General features: G+C 41.0%; 1 protein-coding gene across 1 annotated transcript in view; it reads right to left on the reverse strand.

Moving 5' to 3' along the window:
- Positions 1 to 9,793: 9,793 nt before the first annotated feature.
- tpx2 (TPX2 microtubule nucleation factor) overlaps positions 9,794 to 14,392 on the reverse strand; it is a 16,789-nt gene continuing 12,190 nt past the window's right edge. Inside the window, exons 11-17 of the mRNA XM_050064651.1 lie at positions 13,055 to 13,277; positions 12,882 to 12,977; positions 12,608 to 12,781; positions 12,375 to 12,521; positions 12,190 to 12,298; positions 11,573 to 11,739; positions 9,794 to 10,608 (exon numbers count right to left, since the gene is read on the reverse strand). Of these exons, the coding sequence (XP_049920608.1) occupies positions 10,498 to 10,608; positions 11,573 to 11,739; positions 12,190 to 12,298; positions 12,375 to 12,521; positions 12,608 to 12,781; positions 12,882 to 12,977; positions 13,055 to 13,277 (1,027 nt within the window). The 3' untranslated portion in view covers positions 9,794 to 10,497. The remainder of the gene's footprint in view (positions 10,609 to 11,572; positions 11,740 to 12,189; positions 12,299 to 12,374; positions 12,522 to 12,607; positions 12,782 to 12,881; positions 12,978 to 13,054; positions 13,278 to 14,392) is intronic.

Consider the following 14,392-nt stretch of genomic DNA (forward strand, 5'->3'; position numbering starts at 1 on the left):
TTCCGGTATATTTACAGTTCACTGTTCATTAATAGCTATGCATTGTCCCTGATAAATAAACAAATAAAATAAAATAAATCAACAATAACAGGAAGATATATAAAACAATGTGATGAAAGGGATTAATTAAATAATGTGACAGTACAGCTGTGGATCAAGGAAAAAGTGAACTTTACTGTTACAAGACAAGTTTGCAAAATGAAAAGAGGTAGTTGAATTTCCATGGCAACATACTGTAAGTTTAGTAACAAGTATAAATTACAGTAGAGCTGGTTGACATGAGAAACCACAATATAAAAATAATACTTCATGTATAGTTTACAGTGCTTGGTGCACTAGTCTCTTCACTCATTGAGTGAAGTCCAAATCCTGGTATGAGTGAAGGAATAAAAGCTGCCTTTTTACAATTAAAGTGAGGATAGTGCAACAGTCAGTGAAAAAGCTATTGCAGCAGTCCCTACAAAATGGAGGTAAGGTGTGAAATGTACAGGAACCATTATTCATTATAAGTCCTTGTGTGTGTATCAGGCTCACAGTTTGGGCGAAGTAGCTGTTCCGAATCTGAAGTCTTTTTATGTTAACAGATAATTTGTTTACTTTGGTCGCCATGAAAGAGACAATAAGGCAACCTGGCAGTGTTTGAATGTAAATTTGTCCCATTAACAACATCTCTCTAAGTAAGTGATGATCTTGGAACAGCACACTGATATTAACATACCTAATGATTGAAAACAATAAATTATATCAACTCTGAACTCTAATGTTTTAAAGTAGTTATCATTTGTTACAGTTGTGACCAGCACAGGGGCAGAGTGTCAAAGACCACGGGGTGGTAAGACTGGGTGGACAAGAGGATAAGACAAAAGGGAACAGGAGAGTGTAATGGGAACGAGGAAGAGCAGAGCTGGTAACTGAATAGTGTTATGGCCACAAGTGTTGAATTAAGAATAAAAATAATAATATATAAAAACAAAAATAACACACATCACATAAGGTCTGACTGAGGGCTATGTTCTGAGCTAAAAATAAAAACCCTTCAAGGCTCAACTTCAACAGAGAACAAACTGTTGGACATAAACATTTCACTGTTGCTGCAGTTGGGCTTTAATGGACTCACTTAAACTGTTTAAAAAAACAGCATTTCCTCTCGTGGTGAAATAAACTGCATCATTCACTAATAGCCCAGGAATGTCAAGCCTTGTGTGAGGGTGATGTACAAAGCTGCCACCTAATGAATGAACACATGTAGCCATAACACAAACCTGCGGGCCTTGTCCATCCTTCCCGGACTGGCAGTAGCATTCCACCTGCATCTCTGCGTGGTGTCAGTGAAGATGATCTACATGTCTGGATGCTGCAGGTGGAGGTGGTGCAGGTCTAGTCTCCAGTGATCCAGTCAGTGGCTGGATGGAGAAAAAAAAATTGTAATAGTGAGGAATATATCATATCATAGGCCACTGAGAATAAATAAACAAAATAACAGAAGAAACAACATGTATTAGATTACACAATTATCTGAAAATACGCTATTCCCTCAGTTTAGATGTAAAACAAAAAAGTCTGCTGTATTGTTTTACACTAAACAGTAATAGAAAAGTAACTATTACTCACTTCTGTGGCTTTGTGTGGGTGAACATGAAAAGATGAAGCACTCAGTGTTTTTACCTTTTCTGAAAGAGAAAGAAAAATTCATTCCAAAAGATGTTTTTGACGATTGTCATCAACAATGAAATGAACAGGACCTGCATGCAAAAAATAGCCTTCAAACACTGACCTTAAAGGCGCTGTATGTAAGAATGTGGCCAAAACGGTTACTGCACTCAAATTCAAAATACTGCAGCGAGTCGTGTCCGCCCCCCCTCCCCGACAGATTCGAGGTTGCTGGACAGTGGCACACTGGAGACTGATTTGTTTGCCCACGGGCGGCTGCCGTGGCAGGGCTGCGTCGCCGCGTCCTTGATCTTCGGTTTTCCAGCGGACTATTCGAGCAAGTCCGGCTTCTCTGCTGTTAACGCTGCTGCCAGGATACAGCTGAGGAGAAGCCGGCTGCTAATGCTATGTACCGGGACACTGCTAATGCTGGCTGCTGTGCTGCTGTAGCTCAGTCGTAACTGTAACTGATGCTGAGACTCTACTGACTGCGTGACTGGTAGACGGCGGTGGGTGGCGCAACAGGCCAAAACACAAATTCAAAACATAAACATGATTTGCGGACTGTAAAAATGTTTTTTAAATGCGAATATTCTGGCCGTACTATTGTTGTCAGTGAGATCAGTATGTTATATGAACATTATTCCTTAGTCTCTGTGACATATTAGGAGGATTTTATGACTATTTGCTTTAGATTTCTTACATATAGCTCCTTTGACCAAATAACGTTAATATCAACACACACTCACTAAACGTTAAACTGTAACATTACTCTGTTTAGCAGGGAGAATACTACACATTAATCAATACATTTTCTTTTTATTTGTGGTGTAACATGTAAATGTGGACATTTATGAAATTGGCTAACATCACTCCGATTACTTTAATACTTATCTCTAAAGTTTACCTGCCAAACTCAAGGTTTCAAAACGGCAGTCCACATACACAAACCAATGGGTAACGTCACGGTGGCTATGTTCACCATTTCTACAGTCTATGATTTTCCTTTATGTTCTCTCTCCCCCTTCATGTTTGCCAGCTAGCTGAGATTATATCTAAATAGAGTTTGAATCCGATATGCTTCAACCTGCTGAGCAACTAGGGCAAGAAAAAAAATATCATGGGTCCTTGAAAAGTCATGAAAAAGTTTTGCAGTTTTGTCCATAAAGATGTGTAGGAACCCCGTCAGGTCCCTTTTAAATTGAAAAAAGAACTGAGAAGTTCCAGACTAATTCTTATTTATGATTTGGTCTGTCGATGTCTAAATAATGGTCATAACACACAAACTGTGAGACAGAATTTTGAGACTATGGTTATGTTATGTTTAACAGTTATCACCTAGTTAGGTTACAGGCTGAAAATAAAATTGCAAATTGTTTAATTAATGGTTTTAAACAAGTCAAAATAAGTTGCAGTTTGATGACATGAATAATTAATGTTTAACACTGACACAATAGCTGCTTCAACAAGCGTTCCACATCAGTTACAGCCATCTTGGTTTTTTTCTAAAATTGCCTCAGCAGTGCTCCTCAGTCTTTGTATCAAACACGCCCCATATTAGATAACTGTTTGTTATTAGCCCGGCATGTCAGGCCACCGGAAGTCTGTCGAAGGCAGAGGGTGAACAGACCATGAATGGATTATTTAGAACTGGATACAGGGCCGTCTCAGTTTTTCCCAGTGGCCTCTTGCTGAGACTTTTCCAAAGCCCAGAAAAGTCTTTTTTTCTCTAAATGACGATGTGCTTTGTACGATAACACCATGCATGTTCGTATTCTGTCTTAGGAACACAGATGCTGCTGGGTTAAAGCAAAGGCTGTACAGAAGTGTACAAAGGAAAGGGAAAACTGAATAAATTATACATAGATTGTGTGATTGGATTTTGTGGTTTTGCGTCACATCCTTTGGTGACTTTTTAGCCTCTGTTCTCAAACCCATTAGTTTTTCAGCTACAACCAGCAGCTCTATAGTTTGCTCAGCCAGTCAGGTGGTTGGTCCACAAAAATTTCCCCAACCTTTGGGGACCTTTTGTAGTACTGACAAGTGTAGTGAGTTTGTGTGTGTGTGTGTGTGTGTGTGTGTGTGTGTGTGTGTGTGTNTGTGTTTGTGCGTGTGTGTGTGTGTGTGTGTGTGTGTGTGCATGAACGTGTGCATGCAGGCGTGTATGTGGTCACAGCTATTCTGAATTGTTGTTTTATCAACATATTAGCTGCGTAATGACTGGATTCATTGATATGACACTGTAGGCGTAGTACTTAACATCTGGTGGAGAGACAAAGTAAGCAATGTAGACCTGTGGAAAAGAACAAAACAGGACCCCACAAACATCACCCTACAAGCCCTGAAATGGAACCCAAAAGGAACTAGGAAAAGAGGTCAGCTTGAGAAGAGGTGTCCAGACAGCAATGTCCAGGACTGAACTCAGCCAGGAAGATCTACAGGGAACCACCAACAACCGAGTGAAATGGACGTTAATGGCCTATGTTCCCGAGAGGAGCAAAGGGCTTAAGTAAATAACACTGTAGGTGTGTTCCATAGCTACCTCAGCAACAGTTTCCTTTGTATTTTCATTCTGTATGTCATTTACCTAATTTGTGTTTATGTGATTTGTGTGTGACAGCAGAGTCTCCTTTCTATCACCTATTCACAACAACTGTATTCATTCTTTTTATGGCTTCAACTGTCTCAGTGCAGCAAAATTATAGCCCATCACAAAAGCTTACTTTACTCCTGTTCATATCAGCTCTGTCAGAATAAATAAACTTTAAACTGTGACTGACTGACAGTTGCCAGATCTAGAACGTGGTTTGCTCATTCATATTGCCCAGGTGGGCCAGAGGCATGATGGAATCTTACTATATCTTACTATGTAATGACGAAAACTGTGTCTGTGGGTGTGACTGTTCCACGTTTTTCTCCTCACTGACTTGGTCAATCCATGTAGAATTTGGCACAGTGGTAGAGGGTCATGGAAGGATGCGAATTACATCAATTGGCCAAAGGGGGGCGCTATAGCAACCGATTGAAATTGCAAACTTTGAATGGGCATATCTCATGCCCCGTATGTCGTAGAGACATGAAACTTTGCACAGAGATGCCTCTCCTCATGAGGAACACATTTGCCTCAAGGACCCATAACTTCCGGTTATATAGATTTTCCGCCATTTTAAATATCTTGAAAAACACTTAAAATCAATCTCAACTCGGTGAACATAATCTAGGGACCAATATCTAAAGTTCCCTCTTGGCAAAAGTTGGAAAACTTACTAAAACTGAGCTTCTATAAGGTAATGAATATTGCGGAGGGCGTGGCTCATCACATAAAGGTGTATAACATCTCAAGGGTTTCACCGATCACCACGCAACTTTGTAGGCATATGACCACACATAATCTGAGGGGACCCCTCCATTATTGACCCCATCAAACAAAATGGGGGCGCTAGAGAGCTCATTTTTTATCTAGGCCTAACCGCCATATCGATTTTTACTAAACTTGGTAGATATGTAGAACAGGATGCCTCAAGGTGACTGCAGAAATTTCACTCTAATTGGCAACTGGGTGGCGCTATAACAACAGAAAAATGCTTAAAAATGGCTAAAATGCGACCGATCGCTGTGGCTCCCCCTGTGGCCGAATGTTGTTGTTTTTTTCTAATATTTGCTATGACTAAGTCCTGGTATGGTATGCTGTACTCAATGGGTATGGACTAGTTAACCCTAATCGCTGAGTGATTCATACTGGAAACCTGATTTATTGGTCAGGATAAGGCCCTGAGTTCTTAGGGTCAAGGGCTACGACACAATTGGTGCCATTTGCTATTTATGTCCTCAAAAACGCAAACCCATCGGTGTCATTGTTTATTTTGTTATTTTCATTTTTTTCTAATAGCCAGTAATAATAAATAATAATACATTTTATTTATAGGTGCCTTTCAGGACACTCAAGGTCACTGTACAAAAGACAACAATCAATAAAACAGTAAAAAAAAATGCAATACATAACGCAATACATAAAACAGCAGTAAAGTGCAACAGTGAGGTCGTTCCAGTCCAGATTAAAGGGAGTATGCCTGTCTGAAAAGGTGAGTTTTGAGGTGGGATTTGAAGGAGGTGATGGAGTCTGAGTGTTTTATGTCCTGCGGTAGAGAGTTCCAGAGGCGGGGGGCCGAGCAGCTGAAGGCTCTCGGGATGGTGAGTTGAATGGAGGAGGAGGATGTGAGAGTACGGCTGGGTATGTTAATGTGAAGGAGCTCAGCAAGATACTGAGGGGCAAGGCTGTTGATGGCCTTGAAGGTGAGAAGTAGGATTTTATAAGTGATACAGTATTTGAGTAGCGATCTGAAACAAAAGTATATGCTTTTTCTGCATGAGCTATAAAATCTATAAATAACCTATAAAATTGTTTAATTAAATGGTTTTTTTTTAAAAAAAAAATTTTTTATCCAGCTTTTGGTCAGCTGGATAACATGTACATTGTTGTTGTCCAATGTCAAGTTTCTGTTTGTGTCAGAAAAATACATGCACGATAGCATGTGCTGGGGCCCATCATGACTTCCTTACACCACTGCGTGTGTGTGTGCCTGTGTGCCAGGCAAGCAGTTTTCATTGGACTGAAGAGACAGCCATAAGCCTGGAGGGGATCATGAGTTCAGTCATGTGTGTGCGTGATTTTGTGTATCTGTCTGTCTGCAGCTAATCTCACAAACTACTGGACCAATCAGTATAAAAATTAGTTAGTCAGTTAAGAACTGTGGCCTCAAGGACCTCTTGTGGTGATTCACAATTGCTGAAAAACCTGTTTTACACCGTCACTGACTGCTGACTCCTCACTGCTCTGAACCTGCCAGTAGGGGAACAAGTTTAGTCCTTTTTTCCTTAATATTGTACTTACAAAAGTAACTTAGTAAGTAGGCTATATACTTAAATGGGTTCTTTTTTGTCTATTTATTTTTTTATTTTATTTGTTTATTTCGCACCATTGCACAAGACAATAGAAAAAAAAAAAAAAAATGGCCATCACAAAATAAAGGTGCTGAGCAGAGGCAAGAGACCCAGATGGGCCTATATGGGGCCTCAACTCCTTAAATACAGTACATCACCAATTCAAGGGCCTCAACTCCTTAAATACAGTACATCACCAATTCAACACAAGAGCCTAAAGCAAAGTGAAAATGAAAAACATCCAAACAAATTTCATAACATTGAGATAACAATAATAATAATAATGATAATACTAACATTAATAATAATCAAAACAAATCAAGATAAAACAGCAAACACAAAATGACAGTAACAAAAAGCACAAAGTTATTCACCTAGCAAAGTATATTTAAGCCTGGACTTCAGCAGTGGAGCAGAGGAACAGTTTTTAATCATAGAAGGTTTTGAATTCCATATTGTAGGACCTACTTTAGTTGTTGTTGTCAGCTCCTTTTTTTCCAGGAGCTGTAGCCTAAATATGAAATTCATAGTTATGAATAACAGATCAAAGATTTGTGGCTGTTTTAGTTATCAAAAATACACAAATCTCTAGTCTTTTTTACTAGTACCTGAATCGGAAAGATTTAGGCTTAGGTGGGAGAGGGACTTAGGCAAAGAAATTGATCCAGGATTGTGGAAAGATCTATGTAACAATGGTGTCACATGTACATTAAATTCAAGATATAGATTAATTCAGTTGAACTATTTACACCAGACTTATCTTAGTCCTTCTAAGCTACATAAGTTTAATTCCAATGTTTCACCCCTATGCTTCAGATGTGGTCAAGTGGAAGGCACCTTCTTTCACTCTACCTGGCAGTGTAGCAAATTACAGAGATTCTGGCAAGGGATTTGTGATGTTCTATCTGCAATTAATGGAGTCAATTTTCCAATGGACCCTGAGGTATGCCTCTTGGGAAACTTCGTACATTCTAATCTTAAATGCAGCTACTCCATTAAGCTTGCTGAAATTTAACTGACAATTGCCAAAAAATGTGTTGCAGTGAAATGGAACTGACAATTGCCAAAAAATGTGTTGCAGTGAAATGGAAGTCAGATCTCCCGGTGCCAATTGCACTGTGGCTCTCAGAAGTAAATAGATGCATACCTCTAGAAAAGATAACCTATTCTTTAAGAAACAGGATTAATGTATTTTATAAAATATGGCAACCTTTTATGAACTATGTAGAGAATCTCCCATCGTACATGATTGAATTATTTGTTTGTAGTCTATTTCCTCCACACAAGTATTGTATAAAAATGTTTTGTGGTTAAAGCTAATGTATCTCTCAACTTTATTTATTTTATTTTTTTTCCTCTTTCTTTTTCCCCGTTTCTGTCTGTTTTATACACACAGTAACTATTGTTTATTTAGTTTTGTCTTAATTTATTTTATCTTATTGTCCAACTTACTTTTGTGATGTTAGTAATGTATGAGTGTTTGTTTGTTTATGCGATTTGTGTTATAATTGAAAAATCAAAATAAAATATTTAAAAAAAAACAAAACCCCACAAATCTCATAATTACACTGCTAAGACAATGAAGGGAACACTTAATGGTTACAGTATAACGTCAAGCCAGTTTACTTCGGGGATATCATTTAGGAAGCACAAGTGATTGTGAATCATTTTCACCTGCTTTGGTGCAAATAAAAGTGACAACAGGTGCAATGGAGAGGCAAACGCAAGACAACCACCCAAAAAGGGAATGGTTTTGCATGTGGTGGCCACAGACCGTTGCTCTCTCCTTACCCTTCCTGACTGATTCTTCTCTAGTTTTGTGCTCTACTAGTGTCCTTGTCACTACTTGTAGCATGCGGGGGTACCTGCATCAGGTTGTACAGGCAGTCCAGCTCCTCCAGGATGGCACATACATACGTATGGTCACAAGAAGGTTTGCAGTGTCTCCAAGCACAGTCTCAAGAGCATGTAGGAGATGTCAGGAGACCGGCTGTTACACAAGGAGAGCTGGACAGGGCCGTAGAAGGGCATCAACCCAGCAGCAGGACCGGTATCTGCTCCTCTCCGCAAGGAGGAACAGGAGGAGCACTGCCAGAGCCCTACAAAGTGACCTCCAGCAGGCTACTGGTGTGCATGTTTCTGACCAACTGTCTGAAAACAGCCCAGCACCATTCAGGTCAACTGGCATCGCTGTGGTGAAAGTTATGCTGCCTGTAACATCATCCAGCATGACCGGTTTGGCGGTGGGTCAGTGGGGGTATGGGTAGGCATATCCTTGGAGGGTCACATAGACCTCCATGTCATAGCCAATGATACCCTGACTGCTGCTGGTATCAGGACAAAATCCTCAGAGTGATTGTCAGACCTTATGCTGGTGCAGTGGGCCCTGGGTTCCTCCTGGTGCGGGACAATGCCCAGCTTCATGTGGCCAGAGTGTGTAGGCAGTTCCTGGATGATGAAGGCCTTGATACCATTGACTGGCCCTCTCATTCCCCTGACCTAAATCCAATTGAGCACCTATGGGACATTATGCAAGCTTACCAATGCCCTGATCCAGATCTGGGAGATCCCCCAGGACACAGTCTGCTTGAATGTGTGAATTAAGTGTTCCCCTAGTTTTCTTTGAACAGTGTATATTTTATCTATAGTACACATAGGGTGCCTGTAAGCAACTCTGCTCTGCGCAAAGCACTGCCGCTCCATCAAAAATAGACAAGGCATGCATTTCTGGGATGCCTCTGAAACGTGCTGCGTCTGCTAAAATTTTAAGAATTGTCAGGAGTGGCCAAGATCAGTGTGGGTAGCTTCTTGCTTGCCTGACGTTGATTTGCACTCTACTCACTGCACTTTTCTAGTATCTGCATTATTTTCCACACCATATTTCCAGGTGTTTTTTGGTAGAGCACGTAAGGGCCAAGATTGGTTATTATTGCAGGACATGCCTTAGAGATCTTATTCTAATTTTCATTTGGTAGTACAGATTTCAGCAGCTGAATTAGAGTTGGATGATCCCATTTCTCCCACTCTGCTTTGTGTATAGACAGGTAACTTGTGCAAGCACAAATTAACTTAAGTGCACAATATGAGTGTAATACATACTAAAAACTATACAAGCATATGCACGCACACACATTAAAAATAATGACCAAGAAGCTAAAAAACAGGGCCTCAAAATTATGCAAGATCACAGGAGTTGTTTTATAGCACAACATTTAGCGTTGTAGCAGTGCATATTGTATTAAAAAAAAAAAAAAGATTTTCAATCAATAACCACAATATGGACCTGGAGCCATCTGGGCACCCTTAAGAGAATGGGGCTCCTGGGAAATTCCTTCTCTGTAATCCATTCTTGCATATTCCCAAACAAAATTATCACAGATGGATGAGCTGTTAAGTTTCTATGTAATAAATCAGCAGTAAGGATGTAGCACAGCAGCACACAAGGCTCCAGATTTAAAGCTCAAATTCAGGTGTTTTACCACCATTAGAATATTACCGTAAAGTTAAGTTCTGTCAGTTTCAAATGAGATGTCAATAACATCGGTAATATTTTACAACCTTTATTTTAAAGAAGTTATATTAAAAAAAAAAAAAAGAAAGAAAGAAAGAAAGGGAGGGAACCCATGGGGTGGTTTGATGGTTCAACAAGTGTGGGCAAGACACTGAACCCAAAAGTGTTTTGTCTGTTAAAACGGAGCACATACAGAACATGGTTATGATCTAGAACTCAACATGGAACAGAGAGTAAAAAACAGCTTCTGTCATTTCAAATACACATTGATTTACAACTTTATAGCCAGTATTCTACTAACTAACTAACAATGGCAAAGATGTAACATTTCATTTGAGAAAGATGAAACACACTGAAGTTAAAAAATATACAGAGAGTGAAGCGAGGCAGGCTAATCACAAGCGGAAGCGGTCAGAGAAGTTCGGTGACTGGGGGACAGTGAGAGGAACTTCACTCTTCTTCACTGCCACAGGCTTGTATTGTCTGATGGGCTGAGCAACGTGAACCTGCAGAGGTGAAGAAAACTTATATCAGACAGACTGCACTTTTTAAATCAGGCTGGAGCTGCATACATGGAAGTACAGAAATGTAACATGTCGTGGTGACACAAATCTCCTGTCTATTTTGTAAACTGAACATCATTTCCCTCAGTGGAAACGAGGCTTTTATTTACTTTTATTTCACAGATAAAACAATAAATTGAAGACAATAAAGTCCCTACAAAATAGCATTGTAAGTCTTGTATGTGATTTATCCTGGCTTCATATGAGTAGAGGAAATCACCACTCATTCATACATTGTAAAATGCCGTAGACTTTAGCTAGAGTGTTAGCATGTTGTATTTGTTTGGAAAACATGTTTAGTATAAGACAGTTGTTTGGTCAGTGAACCTTGTGAGTTGTCAGGGAGACAATTTTTTTTTTTTACGTTAACTTTTTTAAATGTTGCTGTTGTCCCTAGCTTCATATGAGTAGATGAAATCTTTATACAATGTAAAATGCCATAGGTTTGTGCTAATAACATTAGCATGTTGTTTTTGTGAGGAAAATGTGTCCAGCAAAAGATAAGTGTTTGGTCTGTGAATCTTGGAGTTATAATTAAGCCGATATGTGCATTGTGTTTGAAATTGTCACTATTAAGCCATATTTAATGTGTTTTGAATCAACTCAACTTTACAGCACTTCTCAGAAACCCCACTGCCATTTAGTGTTTTGAGGGTGTAACTGCAGAGTGACAAACACCACTGCACACGTATAAATGCTCATAATGGCATAAGCCATGTGCATAGGCTCTGCATAGAGGTGACGCACAACTATAACTCTGCCTTTAGCAGCCCTTTAACATTACAGAACCAATCCCATTATCTATCAATACTGTATAAAAATACAGCTCAATGACCACTGTAATACTGAATGAGTTTTCTCAGTAATGCATGTCATGAATATTCCAAATACACTGTTTTGCAGTGACCTGCTCTTGACGCAGCCTGGCAATCTCCTCCTTCTGTCTTTGCTCCTGCTCTCGTCTCATCTCTTCCTCCATCAGCATCCGGAAAGCCTCCTTCTCACTGGCCAGCCGCTCGAACTCTTGCCGCTCCCGGGCCCGTCGCTCTGTCGACAGCTCGAAGGCCTCCACAACTGTCAAAGAATGAATTCCTTAGTACCAGACAAATTGTGAAGGCAACAGGAACACACAGAGTTTATGCTTTAGCCTCAGAGCAGAAAGCTGAAGCACTCTTGCTTCACTCTTAAAGTACGTGGCCAAATCAGGTGCATCTCAGCTCAAGGACAGAATTTCCAAGGGAGGATAAAGGACTTCGGCACACTGATTAATTTGCAGCCTTTCATAGTGCAAACAGACCTACAGTTCAACACCACTGTTTCCGCAGATTCAAAGACTCTGAAAGGCTGTAAACTGATCGGTGTCCTCCAGTTCTTTCTTCCTTGAACAGACCAACGTGTCGGCCGGACAGAAATGTTCATTTTCCATGGCCATGGTAAAAGGATGAGTACAGATGTTACAGGTGTAAGCAAAGTCAGGTTAGGGTCAGTGATCTGTGGTGAAGCTCTGCATGTTAACTGACTTACCCACTGGAGCCCGGCGCTCTTTTTTGGGCAGAAAAGGCTCTTTATGAGTGACAGTGTTGGGCCTGGCTTTAAATGCCGCTGCTTCTTCCAGTTTCTGCTCATCTTTTGTCTGCAAGACACAGGGGTCAGGTTTGGATTTCAAGGCAGAGTTGATTGAGAGGAAAAACTGACAGATTGTGTCGTACCATCTGTTCCCAGCGTGTGCTCCTCACAGCTCCCCGTTCATCCAGGAGCAGTCTAAAGGGCTCGGGCTTTGTGGGCTCCATCTTCTTCTTCTCAGGGAGGACCAAGGCATCGAAGTCTGGCAGTGGCTGGGCCTTGAACTGTGGTACCTGGAAAAGTTTCAAAGAGGAGTGTTTAATGATTAGGTCTTTATTCAGGAGGTCTGAGGACACAGTTTCTGGCAGTGGAACTCCACCTCTTCATTTCGCATCTCTTCCAGCTTCTTCTCTTTCAGTGCCCTCCTCTCTTGTTCCCTCTCTTCAAAGGAGAAAGGACAGACTTCCACATGGCGGTTTTCTGGTAGCTTGGGCTGGAAGGGGAGGCCAAAATGAGGCACTGGTGGGGCCTTGAATGTTGAGGGCTGTTTTACCTGACCAAAAAAAACAAAGAGGGTTAGGTTACTTTAGATTTAACAAAAGTCAAGGAAAGAAAACTAAAACAAAAAACAAACAGAAGAGATGTGCCCATACGTCCTCAAATTTAGGCTCCACACGGACCCTCTTCTTAAGGGCAAAAGCTGGAGACTCTGGCACAGTTGGATGCAGAACCTTCTTCTCTGGCAAACCCTGTTGACAGGAGGAAATCCTCTTGGTACTGCATTCATATGGCAATAACCTTAAAGTCTCACAGGATTTCAACTCACCACCACTCCTTCCAGGATCTTTTGGGGCAGAGGTTGAGCTTTAAACATGTTTGGCTTCTCTTCACCTTCCTGGGACTTCTTAGTGGTCTGTCTCTCATGGAGCCGTTTTTCAATTTGAAGCTCAAAGCCTTCAGGTACAGTAGGTTCCTTCACTGCTGGCTTCTTCAGGCACTCTGCGCTCTCCAGTATTTTCCTGTTCAGCTCCAAGGCATTGAACTTAAACCTGTAATTACAACACATTTAATGAATCTTTGATGCTGTGACAGGGAGGCGCTATAGGCTAGAGCAGTGGTTGGCAAACTTGGGCACAGAGCTGCACTCGGTTATTCGTTGTGCGTGTACTCTGGTCAGAAGTAGAATGCCCGGCGCAGTGAAAGTGAAACATCTGTTCATTGTACTGGGTCTTAAGTTAGCCTTCACTAACAAACAGCTGCTCCTCAATGTGATCAGCTCTGATCAGATTGACTGATCAATTATCCACCCCCCAACTTAAACTCCACAAACTGCTGGTGAGGGAACACAAAAACACCCCCCCAGAAGTATGGATGGAACATCTCACTGTGTGAATGGTTAGACATAGAGACAAATATAACAGCAAAAAATATAAATGCAGCATGAAATGCAGCACTGGTGCTAAACCCAAACCAACAAACTGATAGCAGCTCGCCATGGAGGCAAAACGTGCTATAACAAATGTGTGGGGTTCCAGCAAAGAGGAAAACCTTGTGGAGTTGTGGTAGCAGAAGCCTTGCCTGTATGATATGTCTTCCAGCTCTTACCATGATCGCGTAAAGAAGGGCGAAGCATGGAAGGAAATAACAGCGGAGCTGCAGCAGTCAGGTGAGCAACCTACCAGCTGGCAAACACACAGACACACCACAGGATACAGTGCCCACAAAACTTACAGGTTATTTCATAACGTGACCCACTATGTTGTGCTTCAAAGTTGAAGTAGTAACCTGTGCAGCATCCTTGCGCACTCAGTAAGGGAAGCTATTGCATTGTACGCTGTAGCCTGCTTTTCAGTAGGCGCTGTCATCATTTTCTCCCTCCAAATTGACAGCTCCTCCGTTTCCCCCTGCCCTCAGGTTAAGAGTCTGGGTGTCATCCTTGACAGCACACTATCCTTCCACTCTCATATTAATTCAAATAAACACAAGAAGTTTGTGCTCTAGAGAAAGGATCAGCACTCAGTGAATAACCTCCTAAGCCCTATGATAAGCTATTATGGCAAGGCTTAACTATACAGACCAGTGAGCAGTGATAACTAACATGTCTTTGGGGTCATCGGGTGAGAACCTCCTTTCACCAGTGTTTCGTCTAGTTGGTCCCACGACA

This window comes from Epinephelus moara, chromosome 16, assembly GCF_006386435.1.
Source record: "Epinephelus moara isolate mb chromosome 16, YSFRI_EMoa_1.0, whole genome shotgun sequence".
Lineage (NCBI taxonomy): Eukaryota > Metazoa > Chordata > Actinopteri > Perciformes > Serranidae > Epinephelus > Epinephelus moara.